Source organism: Natator depressus, chromosome 14 (genome assembly GCF_965152275.1).
Source record: "Natator depressus isolate rNatDep1 chromosome 14, rNatDep2.hap1, whole genome shotgun sequence".
Classification (NCBI taxonomy): Eukaryota; Metazoa; Chordata; order Testudines; family Cheloniidae; genus Natator; species Natator depressus.
The window spans coordinates 38,441,938-38,455,018 of record NC_134247.1 but is presented as its reverse complement, the minus strand read 5'-3'; the positions used below and the strand labels follow the sequence as shown (position 1 = coordinate 38,455,018).

The 13,081-nt window shown below is 46.8% G+C and overlaps 1 protein-coding gene and 1 pseudogene across 1 annotated transcript; one reads left to right on the top strand and one right to left on the bottom strand.

The window, feature by feature from the left end:
- Positions 1-1,997: 1,997 nt before the first annotated feature.
- On the top strand, positions 1,998-2,951 carry LOC141998520 (olfactory receptor 14A16-like). Its single transcript, XM_074971387.1, has one exon. The coding sequence runs from the start codon at positions 1,998-2,000 to the stop codon at positions 2,949-2,951; it is 954 nt and encodes a 317-aa protein (XP_074827488.1).
- Positions 2,952-6,049: 3,098 nt separating this feature from the next.
- LOC141998917 (olfactory receptor 6F1-like) lies at positions 6,050-6,982 on the bottom strand (annotated as a pseudogene).
- Positions 6,983-13,081: the final 6,099 nt, after the last annotated feature.

Genomic DNA, 13,081 nt, shown 5'->3' with positions numbered 1-13,081 from the left:
AGGGTCAACTAGGGCAGGTTGTCAGGATGGTTTGCTCCTGAGGTGAGAGCAGAGCTGGGCTCACAGCCCTGGAGACCAGATTCAGCTATTTAGCCTCAGAGCAGGGAAATCTTGGGCTATGACCTTGTTTGAAGCCGGCACAAACCAGGATCAGCTCGAGAGCTGGGACTGTCTTTCAGTCCCTGATCCCATTTAGTCCATCACCTTTCACTCAAGCCTGCCCTAGGAGGGAAGCAGGGAGCGCCCATCTGTGCTAGGAACTGCAGAGAGACCCCTGCAACTCAGGACATCCAGCGAAGGGATGCGACAACAGCTGGTGGATAATACAGTGATGGGGGCATGAGAGAGAGAGAGAGAGAGAGAGAGAGAGCCAAAGAATCCTGGCAGTGGGTGAATAGATAGATAGACAATGACCAATGATCCCTAACACAGTCAGATCAAATGCATCGCAAATTGGAATAAAGACCAACAAAGTAAGTTTTCTATTTCAATTAAATATGTTAGAGTATTAATATATGGGGCAAATTTAATATCAGAAATACGAATTGCAATTAGATCTCTTTAAGCCTTTTACTATCAAATTAGGCAGATATCTAAGATGATCAGATTTTTTTTTCCACCAGAAAAAATTGACTTTTCATTGAGGTTGTGAGAACCAAACAGTTTCAGCTGAAAACTGTTGGAACCTGAAAATTTTTAGGCATAATCAAAAAAAGTTTTCATTTTTATGGATATCAGAGACTTTCCATGAAAATATATTCAACTGAAAACTGAATTTTCCTTTGAAATAAAGTAGAAACTGTCTGACTACTCCTACCTGGAAACTTAGCTTTTCGCCAGGGTGGGGAACATGAATATTGTCCAATAACACCATAATTTCCAACCCCATTTACTCTATTGCAATCGTGTTTGTCTGTTTCAAAGGGGTAGCTGCAGGATGGTAAAACTGAGTAAGTAGCAAAGTTGGTCGCCCAGAGAGTGTGTTTTAAACATACTAACCTCTCTAAACTAAAGCCCTGAGAGTCGAAGCTCCCAGACAAAGCCTGTCTCTCTTTATCCTACCCAAGGACAGGCAGGAGGTTGATGAAACTAGAACCCAGATCTCCACCTCTACCATCATAGCCTCTGTCCCACACCGCTGCCTGCTAAACAAAAATACTGTCAACATGTGCACAGAACATGCACATAGGAAGACACAATCCATCCCCAAAAGAGTTCACATTCAAAGTACACGAGACAGACAAAGGGAAAGGGAGGAAAGAGAGGCAGCAGTGACTGCTCCGTGGTCACAAAGTGACAGAGGCAAGACTGGAACTGAAGTCTCCTGACTCACACAGCACAGAAATAAAGTCACAGAGGGGAATCACACAACCTAGCAGCAACTGAGTGATGCGACCAGCCCATCATCACCCAGCAATGGGAGTGCAGCTGGGATCTGGTGCCATAAATCAACGTGTAAGTAGGCATCAGGCGGTATGTGGGATGTTGGGGTGGAATCATCACAGAAAAGCTGCCATGCGGGAAGCTGGGTGATTCTGTGCTGTATTTCTCAGTTAAGTGGGAATCAGACTGTGCTGGCATTTTAGTAGTTGAGTTGGCCAAGTTGTGAGCCTGCTGTCTGTAGCAATAGGGGCATAATTTTGGCTCAGATTGTTGCATTTGGGTTGTACTTTGTTCCATCTTTCATCCTGCATTTGATCAAGCCACATCTTGGGCCAGATCCTCAGATGGTGTAAACTGACCCAGCTCCAGTGACTTTAAGGGAGTGATGCCAATTTACACTCCTCTCATAACGCACCAGAGTAGTGCTCTGGTTGTGAGCGGTGAGGAGCCCTCACTACTCCAGTCAATGGAAGTGACAAGTGCTGTGCACCTTTGAAATTCACACCATGAGATATCATGGAGAGGGGAATCAGTCATTCCCCCTCTCACTAGAACCCTGACCATCGCTCTTCTCCTTCCCTCCACAGTCATCACACGATGAACTAAGAAAGAAAATGTCCAACCAAACCACCGTGACCGAGTTCCTTCTCTTGGGATTCTCTGATGTTCGAGAGCTGCAGATTTTGCACTTCATGGTGTTTCTAGTGCTTTACCTGGCAGCCCTGACAGGGAATCTTCTCATCATCATAGCCATAGCTCTTGACCACCACCTTCACACCCCTATGTACTTCTTCCTGATGAGTTTGTCCATCCTAGACCTCGGCTCCATCTCTGTCACCATCCCCAAATCTATGGCCAATTCCCTTATGAACACCAGGTCCATTTCCTATGCTGGATGTGTCGCCCAAGTCTTTTTCTTCATCTTCTTTGCTGAAACCGACTTCGCCTTACTCACCATCATGGCGTACGATCGATACGTCGCCATCTGCAAACCATTGCACTATGAGACTATAATGAACAGGAGAGCTTGTGTCCAAATGGCAGCCAGTGCCTGGATCAGTGTAATCCTCTATTCTTCATTGCATACCGGGAACACGTTTTCAATAACCTTCTGTGGAGGCAACATGGTGGATCAGTTCTTCTGTGAAATCCCCCAGCTACTCAAGCTCGCCTGCTCTAACTCGTACTTCAATGAAGTTGGGGTTATTGCATTTGGTATGTGTTTAACCATAAGTTGCTTTGTTTTTATAATTGTGACATATGTTCAGATCTTGACCACGGTATTGAGAATCCCCTCTGAGCAGGGCCGACATAAAGCCTTCTCCACATGCCTTCCTCACCTCATTGTAATTTCCATGTTTCTTTCCACTGCTGCCTTTGCCTACATGAAACCCATCTCCAGCTCTCCGTCAGCTTTGGATCTCGTGGTGGCTGTTCTCTATTCCGTGCTGCCGCCAGTGATGAATCCGATCATCTACAGCATAAAGAACAAGGAAATCAAAGCTTCCCTGAGGAAACTGACTGGGTGGAGGTTATTCAACAAGAATAAAATGTCTGTGTTTCTCTGATGAACATGGTTTTATCTGTGTTTTTTTAGCAAATACAATCAACTGATGACATTACTGTCCCCATAAGAATATGGTGTGTGATTTTTTTTTGCAAAATGTTGTATGTATAGTGGTAAATCCACACTAACTCCACTAAGTCAGTGGAGTTCTTCCAGGATTATACCAGTATAAGTAAGATGAAAATCTATCGATCTCATGCTTTTATACTGCCACCCCTCACCATGTTATCTGAGTGCCTTCCACATAAAATCAGTAGCCATTAGAAAGTACCCAGTGGACTTCATGGAGTCTCTGGTTCTTCTCCTTTTTTGGGGTCAAAACTTTGCTTGGGGTATGATGGCTTTTGGGTGTCTGTTTGCTGGTGTGACAGAGTGGGATATGACAGCATCAGATCATGAACTCTGTGTTTTGCTGTCTGGGTAAATATTGACATGGTGACTTCAGAAGCCTGGGCTTGCTCAATAGCCATCTATCACTCTTTGTTCATGGCAGCTCTCCTCCTACCTGAGAAAGGTGCATGTTACTTTGCTGAAGAAAGAAGAGAAATCACTCAGAGAAATCAAGACTGAAGTCTGGGGCCTTTGATTTTTGTTGCCTTTCACCTACAGGCCCTGCTGTATGGAACAAGTCTTTTGCTGTATAGGGAGTCTGGAAGTGATGGGGGCGGGGAGGGCGGGGGCATGGCTGGTGGGTCTGGAAGTCTTAATTTTAGCACATGACAAAGACACAGGGGACCTATTTAAGTGCAGAGTCCTACCCTGTGTCAGGTGCCAACCATAATCCCATGTAAGAAGGACTTGCAGGAGTTCCTTCTATCTAATCTATCTATCTATCGTAGGATTCCACACTGTCACCCATCACCATGCTATCTGAGCACCTTCCACATAAAATCAGGAGCCATAGCAAAGCCCCTAGTAGACCCTGAGGAGCCAGAGACTCCATTCCTTTTTTTGTTCTTCCCCTCAGGGTAAAAAATATGATTGTGGTATCAGTGCAGTTCTTTGGTTCTTGCTTCTTTCTCAGATTTTTTTATTTATTTTAGGGGTTTTTTTGTTTTTTTTTTTTACTGGTGGATTGATTTGTTTCTTTATGAGGTGGGAGTGCCTGGGGACAGGAGCGCTGGAAGCTCCCTAGAAGTGGAGGGGCCACCGACACCTGAACCAAGGCCCCACCCCCACATGGCCTCTTCCCCTTACGCCCCACCCTCGTGCCACCTCTCCCCCCCCAAGGCCCTTCCCCATGCTTGCTCCTCTCTGCCCCCTCCCCACCATCGCTCACCCTTAAGGCCAGTAAAAAGTGGGAGAACATAGCCCTCCCACTTTTAAAAGTGATGGGGCCATGGCCCCCTGCACCCCCCCCATCTCCATTCTGGTTCCTCTGCCTGGGGAGATGCTGAGTGTTTGGGTAGACAGTGTTGTCAGTGTTTTCTCATTTATTGGGCGTGCCCGTATGTCATCTCCTTGATGGGGTTTTCCGAGCAATAGGTGAAGTAACATCTTGTATTGGCCCAATTTCTGTTGTTGGGAGAGACAAATTTCCAAGTTTACACAGAGCTCTTCTTCGGGTCTGGGGAAGGTGTTCAGAATGTCACAGCTAAATACAAGTTTCAGAGTGGTAGCCGTGTTAGTCTGTATCAGCACGTTTTAAATTTTCATCCAGATTTGGGATAAAAACCAATTTCAAAATATTGGAATATCCTCTACAATGAAAATTCCAACCAGCTCTAATTATGGCTGGGACTTCCAAAGATGCCAAAGGGACATAGGTGCAAAAATTCTATTAAAACTCTCTCAGGTTCCTTTGGTAAACCCAGCCTACATCTTTACCTCCTTTGAAATCCCCAGCCTTAATAAGTAAAACACTTTTACAAAAGGTAGGAGGATACAAAGGTGAAAGTTAAAGTTTATTTACACTTTGATGATAAGACTGGTCTAGATACAAATATACAAAAATACAAATAAGTCAGGCATCAAGGGCAAGATATGTAAAGGTATTTAGGAACCTAGTGGGATTCTCAAAAGCATCTAGGTTGTCTATCACCCATTAATATCAACAGTTCCCATCAACAGATGATGACACTAAACTGGGAGGAGTGGTAGATACACTGGAGGGTAGGGATGGGATACAGAGGGACCTAGACAAATTGGAGGATTGGGCCAAAAGAAATCTGATGAGGTTCAACAAGGACAAGTGCAGAGTCCTGCACTTAGGACAGAAGAATCCAATGCACCACTACAGACTAGGGACCGAATGGCTAGGCAACAGTTCTTCAGAGAAGGACCTAGGGGTGACAGTGGACGAGAAGCTGGATATGAGTCAACAGTGTGCCCTTGTTGCCAAGAAGGCCAATGGCATTTTGGGGTGTATAAGTAGGGGCATTGCCAGCAGATAAAGGGACGTGATCATTCCCCTCTATTCGACATTGGTGACATCTGGAGTAGTGTGTCCAGTTTTGGGCCCCACACTACAAGACAGATGTGGAAAAACTGGAGAGAGTCCAGCGAAGGGCAACAAAAATGATTAGGGGTCTGGAACACATGACATGAGAGGCTGAGGGAACTGGGATTGTTTAGTCTACGGAAGAGAAGAATGAGGGGGGATTTGATAGCTGCTTTTAACTACCTGAAAGGTGGATCCAAAGAGGATGGATCTAGACTATTCTCAGTGATAGCAGATGACAGGACAAGGAGTAATGGTCTCAAGTTGCAGTGGGGGAGATTTAGGTTGGATATTAGGAAAAACTTTTTCACTAGGAGGGTGGTGAAACACTGGAATGCGTTACCTAGGGAGGTGGTGGAACCCCCTTCCTTAGAAGTTTTTAAGGTCAGGCTTGACAAAGCCCTGGCTGGGATGATTTAGTTCCTAGAAGCTAGATCTTTAATGGTATTTAGGGGCCTATCTGAATCTTTAGGTGCCTAAATTCCTTTGCAAATCTGGCCCTTAGGCACTTCTGAACATTTTACCCAAATACAAAAGTTGTAAATGTAAAATTGGAACCAGGATTAAAAGAACAACAACAAGGACAGTTACTACCAAAGGGAACATGAGCACAGGCTGAGAATCGGACCCAGTAACATCTAAGCCATTCAAAAACAACTTCATGTCCCACTGAATAGCTTCCATAAAGCCTCCTTCACCTCTTTGTTTCTCAGACTGTCAATGAAGAGGTTGAAGAGCGGAGTTACAATAGTATTCAAAGTGTTGACAGTCTTGTTCATGTCCAAGGCATTCTGTCTGGAAGGCCTGACATACAGGAAGACGGTGGAGCTGTACCATATAATCACAAGAGTGAGAGGGGAAGAGCAAGTGGAAAAGGCCTTTTGCTGGCCTTGGGCTGACGGGATTCTCAGTATGGTGGAGAGGGTATAAATGTAGGAGACCAGAGTTATTGAACATAATCCCTGGATGACGATGATCGAGATGATAAAAGCTGCCATCTCAATCACATAGGTGTCTGTGCAGGACAGAATTATTAAGGAATCTATGCTGCAGGAGAAACGAGTAATGAGATTAGTGCCACAGAAGGACAACCTAACTATCAGAGATTCTGGGATAGAAATAGCCAGGAAACTACACACCCAGGAGCCAAGGGCCAGCTGAGCAGACAAGAGCTGCTGTTCATGATGGTGCTATAGTGCAATGGATAGCAAATAGCCAGATAGCAGTCATAGGCCATGGCAGAGAAGAGGAAATATTCTGTGCCCCCCAGGGAGAAAATGAAGTACATCTGCAGGATGCAGCTACTAAAGGGGATGGTTCTGCTTTTCCCCAGGAAAATCGCAATGGTCTTGGGAACACAGGCTGTGGTGTATCATATCTCCAGCAAGGAGAGGTAGCAAAGGAAGAAGTACATGGGGGTGCGGAGTTGATGGCTGGCCCTCACTAGGACTAGGATGGCAACATTTCCTGCAACTCTCAGGACATACATCATGGTAAACACCACAAAAAGAGAGATCTGCAAATATTGACTACCGGATAAATTCCTGTATCCTGGACTGGTTTTCCTTCTCTATTCCAGTCACAGGCTCCATCTGTCAAGATACAAGAGACCATAATTCAGGAGAAGCTTTGTTACATGGATTGTTAGACATCACAGGTACAGTTTTCAAGGGTGCCTGTCAAGGTTCCTTCCCCACTCTGAACTCTAGGGTACAGACGTGGGGACCTGCGTGAAAGACCCCCTAAGCTTATTCCTACCAGCTTAGGTTAAAAAACTTCCCCAAGGTACAAACTTTGCCTTGTTCTTGAACCCTATGCTGCCACCACCAAGCGTGTTACACAAAGAACAGGGAAAGAGCCCACTTGGAGACGTCTTCCCCCAAAATATCCCCCCAAGCCCTACATCCCCTTTCCTGGGGAAGGCTTGATAAAAATCCTCATCAATTTGTACAGGTGAACACAGACCCAAACCCTTGGAACTTAAGAACAATGAAAAAGCAATCAGGTTCTTAAAAGGAGAATTTTAATGAAAGAAAAGGTAAAAGAATCACCTCTGTAAAATCAGGATGGTAAATACCTTACAGGGTAATCAGATTCAAAACATAGAGAATCCCTCTAGGCAAAACCTTAAGTTACAAAAAGACACAAAAACAGGAATATACATTCCATTCAGCACAGACTATTTTACCCACTGTTAAACAAAAGGAAATCTAATGCATTTCTAGCTAGACTACTGACTAACTTTTTATAGGAGTTCTGAGCTGCATTCCTGATCTGTTCCCGGCAAAAGCATCACGCAGACAGACAGACCCTTTGTTCCTCCCCCTCCAGCTTTGAAAGTATCTTGTCTCCTCATTGGTCATTTTGGTCAGGTGCCAGCGAGGTTATCCTAGCTTCTTAGCCCTTTACAAGTGAATGGGTTTTGCCTCTGGCCAGGAGGGATTTTATAGCACTGTATACAGAAAGGTGGTTACCCTTCCCTTTATATTTATGACAGTGCCTACATGATATAGAAGCCTAAATCCCATTACAAAATCATGTAAGTTGCTTAGGAGCCTAAGAGCTAGAGTTTCAAAAGTGTTTAGATGTCAACGGTGCAGACTGACAAAAATGCTTAAGCAGGTTAGGCACCTAATCTGGTTAGGTGTTTTTGAAAATCCCACTGAGCATCTATCTGAAGCTTTAGACATCTTCATACTTTTGAAAATCTGGCTCTGAAAGATTAAAGCTCTTTTGAAAATTGGATTTAGGCTCTCAAGTCACCCAGGGCCAGATTTTAAATGGTATTTAGGCATGTAGTGGGATTTTCAAAAACACCAAGGCACCTAAACTCATTGAATTCATTGATGCATAGATTCCAAAGTCAGAAGGGACCATTGTGATCATCTGACCTTCCGTATAACACAGGACTTGGACCTTCTCCAAAATAATTTGTAGAGCAGATTTTTTAGAAAAACATCCAATCTTGATTGACAAATTCTCAGTGATGGAGAATCCACCATGACCGTTAGTAAATTGCTCCAAAAGTTAATTACTCTCACTGTACGCCTTATTTCCAGTCTGATTTTGCCTAGCTTAAACTTCCAGCCATTGTATGGTGTTATCCCTTTCTATGCTAGACTGAAGAGATCATGAAGGAATTTATAGACTGTGGTTAATTCACCCATTAACCTTCTTTTTGTTAAGCTAAATAGATTGAGCTCCTTGGGTCTGTCACTATAAGGCTTGCTTCCTAAACTTTTAATCATTCTCATGGCTCTTCTCTGAACCCTTTCCAATTGACCAACATCCTTTTTGAACTGTTGACACGAGAACTGGACATAGTCTTTTTCCTGTTTATGCATCCAAGAATTGCATTCGTCCTTTTGGCACAGCATCACACTGGGAGCTCATGTTCAGCTGATTATCCACCATGACCGCCAAATCTTTTTCAGAATCACTGTTTCCCACAATAGAGTTCCACATCCTGCAAGTATGTCCTACATGCTTTGTTCCTAGATGTAGACATTCACATTTAGCCATGTCTCCCAAGATTTGTGAGAGTGTTGGGTCATCCTTCAGGATAGGTTGTAGATCCCTAATAATGCGTTGGAGGGGTGTTAGTTTTGGGCTGAAGGTGATGGCTAGTGGCGTTCTGTTATTTTCTTTGTTAGGCCTGTCCTGTAGTAGGTGACTTCTGGGAACTCTTCTGGCTCTATCAGTCTGTTTCTTCACTTCCGCAGGTGGGAGACAGGCCAGTCCTTGCCTACAGACAGCCCCCCAGCCTGAAGCAAATACTCACCAGCAACCACATACCACACAACAGAACCACTAACCCAGGAACCTATCCTTGCAACAAAGCCCGTTGCCAACTGTGCCCACATATCTATTCAGGGGACACCATCACAGGGCCTAATAACATCAGCCACACTATCAGAGGCTCGTTCACCTGCACATCCACCAATGTGATATATGCCATCATGTGCCAGCAATGCCCCTCTGCCATGTACATTGGTCAAACTGGACAGTCTCTACGTAAAAGAATAAATGGACACAAATCAGATGTCAAGAATTATAACATTCATAAACCAGTCGGAGAACACTTTAATCTCTCTGGTCACTCGATCTCAGACCTAAAGGTCGCAATATTAAAACAAAAAAACTTCAAATCCAGACTCCAGCGAGAAACTGTTGAATTGGAATTCATTTGCAAATTGGATACAATTAACTTAGGCTTGAATAGAGACTGGGAGTGGCTAAGTCATTATGCAAGGTAACCTATTTCCCCTTGTTTTTTCCTACCACCCCCCCCGCCCCAGACGTTCCTGTTAAACCCTGGATTTGTGCTGGAAATGGCCCACCTTGATTATCATACACATTGTAAGGAGAGTGCTCACTTTAGATAAGCTATTACCAGCAGGAGAGTGGGTTTGTGTGTGTGTTGGGGGGCGGGGGTGAGAAAACCTGGATTTGTGCTGGAAATGGCCCAACTTGATTATCATACACATTGTAAGAAGAGTGATCACTTTAGATATGCTATTACCAGCAGGAGAGTGGGGTGGGGGGAGGTATTTTTTCATGCTTTTTGTGTGTATATAATAAGATCTTCTACACTTTCCACAGTATGCATCCAATGAAGTGAGCTGTAGCTGACGAAAGCTTATGCTCAAATAAATTGGTTAGTCTCTAAGGTGCCACAAGTACTCCTTTTCTTTCTACATAGCATAGAGGTCCATTGCTCCACAAAGTTCTTTTCTTGCCATTTACACTGATGCCTTCTAGTCTCTATTATACAGCTTTACCTCTTTCCACTTCCCTCTGCTGGTCACTTGGCAATATGACTTCCCCTTTCTTGCCCTTCCATTTCTGCTGCTATCCATTGGCTACTGAACAGCATCACCACACCTTTCCCATTCCTTACGTCCTCTGCCTTCTAGATGCCTAAGAACACAAACTCTCATTTCTTACCTTTGACCATGTATGGTCTATTCCATATTATAGCTGCTAGGAAATGTTGTCAATTTTAATGGAATCAACAAGCCCACAGAGTCAAAGCTGTTAACATGACCTTGTCACTGTACAACATTAAATAGTTAAATATGGTTTGGGGTTTGGAATACAGAAATCTCAGACTGCTTAGACTCATGACAAGCACACTAGAAAATTCATGCAAAAATTAGGAATTTTATTGATTAGTGTACAATACATAACGCATTTTGAATCAGGAATTTGTTTTGTATAACCACTGTGATTGACTCAGACCAGAAGGATATAAGTGAGCAGTCCTTTTGAGCACTGGGATGTGGGCGAGCGCTAGCTAGCCCACTGCTAAAAGTCCCTCCTTCAGCCTAGGGAGGGGCTACTAAACCCAGAACCCAATTGAGTTCGGGGGACAACAAATGCAATAACGGGAACAGACGTGGAGGTTAAAGGGCCAAAACTAGGGAACCAGAAGGGGACACCAAGCAGAGAACCCGGACAGCGCCCGTTGCTCCTCAAAGACATCGAGAGAGCCAGCGGACGCTGCCCAGAGGAACTCTGCCCAGATACTTGAACGGATAAAGGAATGAAAAACAGCCCCACAGTCGCAGCCTTCCCCCCTGCCCACCAACCTCCTCTCCCTGGTGTTTTGAATGGCCACCTTGGCCATGGCCAGGAGGAGGTTGACGAGGTGGTCCCACAACTTCATGGGGCCTCGCATTGGGTGTGCATAAATAAACAAGTGTGGGGAGAAGTGCAGCCAGAACCTCAATAAGAGGTTCTGGAGCAGCCGGAAAAGGGGCTGCAGCCTGGCGCACCGAAGGCACGCGTGCACCAGGGTCTCACTCATGCCACAAAAGGGACAAGCTTCAGGGACAGAAGTGAACCACACCAAGTACACCCCCGTGCTCACAGCTCCATGGAGGAGCCACCAGCTGATATCCCCAGCAGGCCGTGGGACTAAGATGGAATATAAACTGGCCCACCGGGGTTCCCCACCCTCCACTGCTGGTAAAAGGTCCTGCCACTTGGTATCTGGGCGGGACACGAGGGTGGGGAAATGAAGCATATGCAACACGAGCATGTATAGATGGTCTCTTGGCGCGGTTTGAAAACAGACTGGCTGCAAGACACGCAGCCAGCTCAGGGTACGAGGAGGGGGAGGCTGGGAAGGTTCACGGGGCAGGGAGCCGATGGAAAGATCCAGAGGGCCTGGATTGAGGGGTGGGCAGGGTGCACCGTCTCACAGGATCCACTCAAGGAAAGCCTGAGCTGCAGGGGATAGGGCTGTCTCCACCTCCTGGAGAACGCGCTGGGGGGGTTTAAGGGTGGAGAGACCCATGTGCCGACTGAGCACCAGGGGATCCACACAACCCCCCAGGCTGTAGTCCAGGCGGTCTCCAATCTTGGTGACTCCCGCCAGGACCAACCTCCAGCTCACCAAGGGGGACTCCGTCACCTGCACACAAAGATGAGGATTGTGTAGCAGGAGCTCCGTGAGGAGATCTACCCCCTCAGTGGCCAGAAAGGACCTGGTCGCTGAAAGTAGCCTCCAGGCCCGGAGGAGGTCCTGGTAGAAGACCGGCAGCTTGGAGAGGTCTCACGGAAGACTCCTCGGATGGAGAAAAAAGATGCCAGTCATATCGGAGCCCTTGCAGGTGGCGGAGGAAGGCATGCGCCAACGTGCTCCACGCTGAGCCCCCTGCGCTATAAAGGAGTCTGCAGGGCCTGGAGGGGGAAGACATGGACTTGCGTGTGCATACACGTCAGGCCCTGTCTTCCCTCCTCCAGGGGGAGATGGAGAACCCCTGCAGAGACCCAGAGCTGTCCCGGCCAAAAGATGTGGGGCAGAAAAGTAAACACCAAGATAGAGCAGCGGACCTGCGCTCCACTGGATGACCTGAAGCGCAGGTGGGAGGGAGCTCGCCCGCCACCTGGCCCCAACCACCAGGCCAGAGCTCTTGACCCAGTTGACCTGGGCGGAGGAGGCTGCTGAATAAGCAGCTTGGCAAGCCTCCACCCGCACCAGGTCTTCTGCGTGCTGGACCACAAGAAGCACGTCATCAGCATACGCCACCAGGACCAGCTCACACAGCACCAACCCCATCAGCCCCTTACGAAGGAGACGGAGGAAGGGCTCAATGGCCAGAGTATACAGCTGACCTGACAGCAGACAGCCTTGACACGCTCCTTGCCCGAGGCTGACAGGTACGATCAGGGTCCAGTTGAGCCTGACCAAACGCTCTGCGGAAGCGTACAGCACCTGGAGAAACCCCACAAACTGGGGCCCAAAGCCGAATGCCTGCAGAGTGCTCAGGAGATACCCGTGGTCCATCCGGTCAAACGCCTTCTCCTGAACCAGCGACAGGAGGGCGAACGACAGACCATCCCTACACCCAAGCTACAAGAGATCCCGGACCAGATAAAGATTGTTGAACTTGGTCTGGCCCGGGACGGTGTAGGTCTGGTCAGGATGGACCACGTCCGCCTGCACGGACCGCAACCGCAGCGAGATGGCCTTTGCCATGACCTTGTAGTCCCTGCTGAGGAACGAGACGGGATGCCAATTCCAGAGATCGTGGAGGTCCCCCTTCTCTGGCAACAAGGCAAGCACCGCTCGCCTGCACGAGAGGGGGAGGACCCCGCGCTTCAAGGACTCGGCCCAGACAGTGACAGTGTCCTGGTCGAGGATGTCCCAGAACACGCAGTAGAACTCCACGGTCAGCCCGTCC